Genomic DNA, 8,800 nt, shown 5'->3' with positions numbered 1-8,800 from the left:
TTTTTAGCAGCCCGAGCAAAGGTTCTGAATGCTTCCAAGGTGGTGAAAATAGTACACATTGTTTAAAAAATAAATAAAAAAAAAGAAAAACTATGTGTAAATTCTCTGCTTAGTTGGTTTATATCTCACCTACAAGTGTGGGTAAGGCAGGCAGGACATCTGTACTTTGCCTCCTCTGATCCACAAACTCCACATCTGCAGCAAAGATGCATCAGCAGGAAACACAGTGTTGACATTTACTTTGTTTAACAGATAAGAACAACACAGAGAGTAAACAGGAAAACATAAAGGACAACAAATGTTACTCTTAAAAAAACGAGGCTGTTGTGTTCAGTTTGGAGTGGCTAAAAAAAACCTCAGCGTTGAAGTTGGAATCTCCGTGTCTAAACTTACTYTGAGAGAGAGATTTTTCTTTTTGTCGCTTTCTGCTCGTCCTCTTGGCAGCTGTTATCGACTTGACTCTCCGATATAGACATTTTATCTGTTTTTTGGTCAAATTAGAGAGCACATAACGGGAGAATCCGTGCAGCACGTTTATTGAGCATCTGGCGGCATCAAAACAAACCCTCTTCCGCTTGAACTGCCAGCACGTGGGGACAAGTTCCGGTTCCGGTCTTCTTGTTGGCGCCCCCTGGTGTCCGAGGAGCTGATCTACAACTGAATCACCAAGCACAAAAACACTGTAGCCAACCAACATGAATATTAGAATACTTTTATAGCATTTGGAATAAATAAAAGGAAATAATAGTAATAGCAATATTTTAATAATATAAATGTTAACATTTCAAAGAAGAGTAGCTGTAAGGGTGGATGATTTCCCCCATAATTTTCAATGACCGTTAAAAATGAATAAAATGTTTTATTTGTCTGTTTCTTTATCTCTCTCTTTATTTCAATAAAAAAATTTAAATAATGTTTAAAGTGGTATGGATGAATGGACTACACTTTAGATTCATCAACACAAACTGGTTGTTTCCATTTTCTTGGATTAATTGTGGAAATCCATGCTGTAGGGACTATCTTTTTTCCTCTTATCATTTTTATTTATTTATTTATTTATTTAGTCAAAACTGCAGAGATTCAGTGTAGATTCAGTGTAACCTGTTACGTCATAATTCAGGTCATGAATGAAGAAACATTGGAGAATATCCCATTTATTCATCAATCCATTGACGCTCATGAACCCATAACAATTGTGTCTGCATGATAAACTGTACAGCTGCTTAAAACCTGCAAAAAGGAAACTGATAAGCATTAAGTCATGATTGCAATTTATTAGACATGTATTCTAAACTTTGTAAAGGACAACATGYACTCCCCAGTGTGTACACTGTCTGCAACTTTTTGGCATTGTGAWATTCTTCATGTTGGTGGTTTTTGTTCATGTGTTATGAGTTGAACTTGGWGGCGTGAACCATTGTGTTTGTTGCACATTCCAAAACGGCACAGCGGTGCAGTGGTGAGAGAGCAGCTGGTTACAGGATCGCCTCCCAGCCTGGGATACTTCCTGGGTGGAGTTTGCGTGTAMAGCACGAGTGGCAGGTACTCCATCATGTTTGTTGTGTTGAACTTTGACTTGCTAATTATGTGTACTTCTTATCAAAAAGAGCACCAAACAAGTTGTGGAYCAAATGATCCTTTATTTATTTGTCAAGGCTTTTCTATTTACACATTTGCATTATCGTCCACAAACTTTCCAAACACCTTGTTGAAGGTAATATAACTTAATTACTGTATATGGTGACTGTTTTCCATGTTTTTTTTGACTCTGGCTAACTCTAGCTGGCAGCCAGCAATGTACTGTACCTCTGAATGTAAAAACAACACTATGATGAAGAGTCACAGGTATGAACCAAAAGCACACCATTTAAACATAAATATTCATTAGACTGAGCTGTAGTTGGTCAAACAAATCTCTGAGAGTATAACTTTCTGCGGTACAGTAATGTGAATTAAAAAAAAACGAGGTTATAAATAAACATACAGTATGCTGTCAATATATACACAGGAAATATTGATGACTCATTGTTGCAGCACCAATGGTTGGTTTGGAAACCATCCACATAGAGAAATATCATAAAAATATGTAGTGGATCAAAAATTGGTTCATAAATTAGAAGTGACCAAATCAACATAAGTACTCAAACAACACAACAAGTCTTGATGTAACCGGTACATACGACACAAAGTCAACACTAAACTGACATTAGCAACTAGTCTAGAAAGCAAATAACCAGGTAAGAGGTAGAGCACCATAAGTCAAGAGGTACAAGCCCGACTTGGTGGGACCAAAGTAAAAAAACAAAAAAAAGTAAATGTAGCCTCGGAGCAGATTTTCTTTAAAGCAGTCACATATTATCCACATGCTATTGCACTTGTTTAAACCCTTAGACGGTATCCTACGCAGAGGCCTGGCACGATCCTTCSGGTTGGGCTCCTGCTTAGGATGGTCTGCATGTTTACGGCGTGAGTTTGGAAATTCTGAACAGGCTGCTGAGATGGGCGGCCCTTCCCTGTGATTAGGGATTAGCATGGGTCCATTTGCAGTGAACCTAAGCACTGTAAAAAAATATACAYGTATATAAAATAAAAAGAAAAGAAAGCCCTTAGTTTATACATTTATTTGATACATTTCTGAATGGACAGYTTTCCTTTGGCCTCATTGGCCTGAATGCCTCTCAAAGACTGAGTTCTTCTAAGCAGATCTTCCTCAACTGAGCATTTTTTACTCTCATAAATGCATCCAGAGGAAGCATCTCTTTGGTAGGAAACATCTGTGGATCTGAGTGATCTAAGTGAGTGAGTTAAAGGAAGATGTTGGTGTCAGAGGAAGCAGACAGGACCGATTTCTATGTATTGTTGACTGTTGTCCTGTGAAGTAGGAAATCCCTGTATGTCTGAAATGGGTAGCTGACGACTGTCCTGAGTGTGGAAGGAGAAACGAGACTGGTGCCAGCTGCCATCTTGGATCTGAAACACAATAAATGGAGAGAAGGAATGAGGTTCTGGTGGTTTGTGCTTCAAATGAAGTCACAATAGATGGTTTTTCAGTTTTCACATGTGCTTTCTCCAAATTTCAATCTTGAAAACAATAAAACAATTATAAGAAATGTGATCATTTCTTTGGGGTTATATGTGTGTAGAGACAAATCTTTGATGGTCAGAATTCTGTGAAAACTTTTGTACAGGGTTCCCACATCTGGTACACAATAACCAATTTTCTCGAATTCAAAGACCATGTGCAACAGCATATGCCTATTGCTGAATATGTAATCAATAAATGATTTAATACAATGCAAATTCAAAACAAAACTGAATGGCATAGAAGATGTTTATTCAGAATGCCTACATTCATATCTACTATTCATGGAGTCTAGTAAAGGTGAGATGAATCTTTCTTCAGCAAATGTGTTGCAAAATGGTTAATTTCTCATAGGGCTTACTCAGTGACTGACTCAGCGTGACTGGCAATTCACCAATTCACCAGTGAGAATATTGCACGCCTGATGCAGGTGCTGGTCCGTACAAGTTAAYTACATAAACTACCCACGGGAAACAAGAATGCAGGGCCAAGCAAACAAAAATAACGACACATCGACAGTGGTAGTCATCCATGTGAAATTTCATGATTAACCCCAAAAAGTTATTCAAAGATTTTCAAGAATGGGTATCTTACAGGGCCTTGAACTAATTTCTTAAAATTCACAAACTTTCAAGGATTTCGATGAACCGACAAAAAAGAAAAGGAATACATCGAATAAGCTTCTGTTCTGCTCAATACCTTGCACTCATCTTGTATCAAATGTTGTTCAAGTAGTGTGTCTTTCTCAAACATTTGTTTGTTCCAGCCTTGGAACCGAAGCTTGCTGTTTTCTATGTGCAAGGGTTCAGTGGAGGTGACGGTATCTTTGGCGGTAAAGGATGGATCGTTTTGGCAGTGGAACGTGATGCTTTGGCTGGCCTCCGAGCTCAGTAAATGAAGAAACTTCATTTGGACTTTCTCAACACCAAACACCATCTGTTGGACAGGAAACAGAATGTGTGTGCTTTCAGAAATATGAGGAAAAACTCTTTTAAACACTCTTATACAGACTCAACGGGCCACAGATTTCATTACTGAATTCACATCCAAATGTCTGGTATTAAACATTAAAGTTTAAATTATTCTTCTAACGGCTAATACATCAACCAGATCATTGTTCTACTTCAATGATACCTTATTGGAAGCCACAGGGTGCAAACAAGTCTGTCCACCTGCAGTAAAGTTGCAGTAGACCTTGAAGGCATCAGAAGTACATCCCAGGTTTGGATCAATCCAGAACCAGTCTGAAAGTTCCCAGTCAAACAGATAAAAACAGACAAAGCGAATAAGAGTAAAATAAACCAACCAGAACAACAAAAACCCTCCAAGCACCTCTAAAAAGCTTACCGTCTTTGAGGTGTAAGTGTCGACAGTCYAGCAGGTCTTTGCAGACACGAGCTGGGTTGTCCCTTGTCCCCAGAGGCTTCTTGATGCTCTCGACGATGCTGCTCAGGTAACGAAGCGTCTTCAGTATCTCTGTATTTTGGTCTGGTTGGCTCATGTCCATATTCTGAAAGATCTGGTTACAGGTGGGAAAGATGAAACCATCAAACTCTAAAAGAATTAAGTGATCAACAATCTACAAACAAATCTGCTTATTGATATATCATTCACTCGTCTGTATTGTGCACGTTACCTCGGTCCTGAGGGCAGAATTGGAGTCAGATTGACYGTAAACTGAGTCATCATAAATGTTCCTCTGTGGAGTTAAAACCAACAGGATTAGTTCAATTACAACAACAGTAGATTCAGGCAAGGGCTGGCCCTAGCCAATTTGGAGCCCTGTGCAAAATTTCAGGTTTTCTACATCTCACTGTCAATTCACCTACATTCACTAACCAAATTAAATAGTTTTGTCTTTGATGTTTTTTTTTTCTTTAGAAACCAGGTTGTCCAATTAAAAGTAGTTGTAACTCTTTATAATAATTGCAACTTATTTAGCCTTAATTAATCTTTAATAACCTTGAAGACATCATTAATTAAGGATGATTCAGACTTAATAAGCTATGAGTTAACACAGTTATTAATGTTTTACCCATAAAGGCTAATTACTTCTAAAACAAACATACTCATTGTTTACTCATGTGTAATAACTCATGAGTTAACTATTCTATATACTGTGTATATATATATGCTCATATAAATTTATTTTCACACAATGTGTTAGACATGTATTATTGGTAGAGAATGTTTAAATTGACGATCTACTAACCCTGCAGTGCATCAGTAATTAAGGCAGGCGTTAGGAGTTAGTTAAGTCTATTTATGTTTATTTAAGTATTTGTAAATCAAAGTCACCAGTTACCAGCTTGATGTTGAAAGACTGCAATTCCACTTCCAATCTTTACATCTCTTCATCTAATCACTATATAAGGGGCTGTAGTGCAGATAGTTTTCACTCATGGTTTAAGCACACATGTAGATTTGCAAACTTTATAAGACCCAATACGCTTGTTTTATCAATTTATGAAATTTCCCATGAGGCTTTGCTGCCTGAGCATACGTTTAACTTCCTGCTTAGAGCAAGGTGGCTAAAACTTTCCCTGAGAGGAGCAAAAATGAAAACCTATCTGAGGTGCTGTGGGCCAAATGCATTAATATAATACATGAAATACAAACAGTTTTTTAAAGTAAAGACCCTTTGCTTATGACGCCAGTGTGGTATTTTTTGTTTTTGTTTTTTAGCCTGTACATTTCGAGGAAGTTTGACTTATGCTCAGGCAGCAAAGGCTCACAGGTAATACTAACATCTGCTCAGTTATTGATGCACTGCAGGGTTAGTAGATAGTMAATTCAAACATTCTCTAACCAATAATACATGTCTAACACATGGTGTGAAAATACATTTATATGAGCATTTACATACATATATATAAACAGTATATAAAATAGTTTACTCATGAGTTATTAAGCACGAGTAAACAATGAGTATGTTGGTTTTAGACGTATTTAGCCTTTATGGGTAAAACATTAAYATATGTGTTGATTCACAGCTTATTAAGCTTGAATCATCCTTAATCAATGATGTCTTCAAGGTTCAGTAATCCTTTATTAATGATTAATTAAGGCTAAAGGTGTAGTTATAAAGTGTTACCAAAATAGCTAACAATATAATTTATTTGAAACAGAACACCAGAAGTCTACACCTGCCTACATCTGATGTCAGTGATGAGGAACACCTGTTCATGTTAATGAGCAGCTGTGGAGTGAAGCAGTTCTAGGGGGCTCCAGGGTTATAAACCTCCGGAGAATTTTGTAAAAGAGCTACTCAAAACTATGCTTCTTCCAGCCACTTCAAGAGCATTTTATTACATTCTTGGGATTTAAAAAAAAACATGTAAAATCCTGTATTTTTTGTAGGTAGAACACTGAAAACCATATGATACTTTTGTCATGAAATAYCCTCCGTACAATATGACATCAGGTAGAAACAAAACAGGCTGAGAAACCCACAGAACAAGTAACCTTCATAAACCAAGTTTAAATCAACATTCAGATTAAATATTATAAAAAAAAATTTGTCCCCCATTTGTGATGCCTCCCAGTAGGAAGACACCCTTAGCAGGTGCCTATACTGCCTATGCCATGGGCCGACTCTGGATTCAGGGGAACAGTCCTACAATAACTCAATTGTCTGAAAACCTCTTGCTAACAATCAAAACTAACAGAAATTAAGCTTAAGGAGAAAAATATACAACCAGAATACAGTTTAATACCAGTCTAACATTAATAAACATCACATTCCAGACTCCAGCATGAACATTCTGCCTGTTATAAAAACTAGGGTTTTCATTTCATATATCTAAACAAAAAGGCACTTGTAAAATTGTTGAAATTTTTATGGTTTGCTTCAACAAAAAAATGGGTTATCCAAACAATAGAGTGTTCCACGTTATCTGAAAGTAGCCACAAGTAATAAAATGAGAGTTTTTTTTTGTAATGACACTTAACGTTTATCAATAGTTCACCTTGCCAGCCCTGCTCAATAACGTCCCCATGACCTGTTGGCTCATTTACAAGTTAGAAAGCGGATCCCTGTGCTCTCATTTTCTTTATTTTTCCCCCCATAAAAAAGACAGTTTTCTATTTTCTCCCATTTCCCTGAAAAGTCTGCTGGATTAATAAAAAGCAAATTTCACTTTTCAAGATGTAAATYGATCAATCCCAAGCCAAATTAAATCGAAGACAGAACAGAATGAGGGCACGGGGTTCAAGTGAAGTGAAAATGAATGAATCARTAGTTGTACATTTGTTATTTTTAGRGTSTAAATCCTCAGGATTTTACATTCGAACAGGACTTTTCTTGTCATCTGATCCTGTCTGCCTTTCTGATGCTAAATACTTACTGTTGGACCGGGTGCACCAGGGGGTCCCTATGGAGGAAGGAAGGGGAAAAAAAGAGTTAAGAGTTAAATGATCCCACTGTCAGCTCATTCTCTGGTCTTATCTATTGTGTTTGGATATTGACATGTTCTCTGGGCTGCAGCATATTTTAGTGTAAAGACTAAATATCTGACCTTTATGATTTAATTGCAAAAAAACTGTTAGGAGTGTTTACTGTAGGCAATAACAGCTGACTAAACAAGTTCTAGCACTGAAACTAAAGACCCTTAAGGAAAACAGTYTGTAGTGTCTGTCACAGTGAAATGTGATACTGCAGGGAACTCTCACCCTGGGTCCTGGACTTCCTTGTGGTCCTTGAGGCCCCTGAAAGTAGAACACATATCTGAATGTGCACATTTAAATTTATGAAGAAAATCCAATATTTTTGTTACGTTTGTTTGAAAGAAGATGTCATTCCTGTCAGCAACAAGATACGAGCATGTCTACACTTTCTGCTAATATAAAAGATTATTTTAAGCAGATACTGAATGAATTCCAGATAAGTTGCACTTAAATAACAGATTAATTATTTTTCCGTGGTTAATTACTGCCCCCTCTGGCTGACCAGAGGCAGTAGCTGAGAATTTTTCAACTCTTTTGGTGTGAATTTAAGTTGTTCAGGTTCACATGTGCAGAATTAATTGTATCATCAGGGTGTCAGTGTGCACACAGCTGTGTGTATTTGTCCTGTAGTGTAAACTGCCAAGGGATTCAGGCTGAGCTGAGAATTGTGTTTAAATTTCATTTAAGAAAGATAGAAAAAATACACTGTTTGCCTTGCTTTCATTTGTGAAGGTCATTTCCTGATCAGTGTTTATTTAAGGTATTCTCCATGACTTACTGAGTAACAACATGTATATTTACTCTGACCCATTTGTAGCCATCTACTGTATATCATGGTTAATCCTCCAGTTGTCTTCATATTCTGAATACACTCTTTGTCCTCCAGGTCAAAATGACCTGGCTTCAGTAAACACCCRATATAAATAGCTTGAACTGAATTTTAATTCTAAAAATTATATTTTTGCCTGAAAACGCAACTTGCCATTCACTGCAAACTGAGTGAACGCCTGAATTTTCCCTTTTCACATGGCAGAAAGACTGTTTATTCAGGAGATACCACTCGTTTCTATGATACTGTTTATGGTATTTTTTGTATATGTGGGTTGTATTGTACGGAGCCCAAGAGGGGACATGGGGGATTTTTTTTTCTTTTTGCGTTCCCACGCAATAGTATTGCGTTACCTCCCAATACCTTTTGCGTTCCCTCGCACAAGTCATTTATCACTGTTGTGCCTGCCGGTTTATTAACAAACTCACATGTTCACCATTAGC

At 37.2% G+C, this 8,800-nt stretch overlaps 2 protein-coding genes across 2 annotated transcripts in view; both read right to left on the bottom strand.

Moving 5' to 3' along the window:
- LOC106528250 (N(G),N(G)-dimethylarginine dimethylaminohydrolase 1) overlaps positions 1–614 on the bottom strand; it is a gene marked incomplete at its 3' end in the record, with an annotated part of 131,245 nt that extends 130,631 nt beyond the window's left edge. The window contains 2 exon segments of the mRNA XM_014023375.1: positions 130–195; positions 394–614. Coding sequence (XP_013878829.1) covers positions 130–195; positions 394–476 — 149 coding nt within the window.
- Positions 615–1,616: 1,002 nt separating this feature from the next.
- The window catches only part of col24a1 (collagen type XXIV alpha 1 chain), a gene marked incomplete in the record, with an annotated part of 125,159 nt that continues 117,975 nt past the window's right edge, over positions 1,617–8,800 (bottom strand). Inside the window, 7 exon segments of the mRNA XM_014023370.1 lie at positions 1,617–2,970; positions 3,782–4,018; positions 4,217–4,326; positions 4,430–4,601; positions 4,719–4,781; positions 7,429–7,455; positions 7,754–7,789. Of these exon segments, the coding sequence (XP_013878824.1) occupies positions 2,824–2,970; positions 3,782–4,018; positions 4,217–4,326; positions 4,430–4,601; positions 4,719–4,781; positions 7,429–7,455; positions 7,754–7,789 (792 nt within the window).

The sequence above is a fragment of the Austrofundulus limnaeus genome, unplaced genomic scaffold, assembly GCF_001266775.1.
Source record: "Austrofundulus limnaeus strain Quisiro unplaced genomic scaffold, Austrofundulus_limnaeus-1.0 Scaffold365, whole genome shotgun sequence".
Classification (NCBI taxonomy): Eukaryota; Metazoa; Chordata; class Actinopteri; order Cyprinodontiformes; family Rivulidae; genus Austrofundulus; species Austrofundulus limnaeus.
The sequence above is the reverse complement of the archived record's forward strand: the minus strand, read 5'-3'. Positions and strand labels throughout refer to the sequence as shown.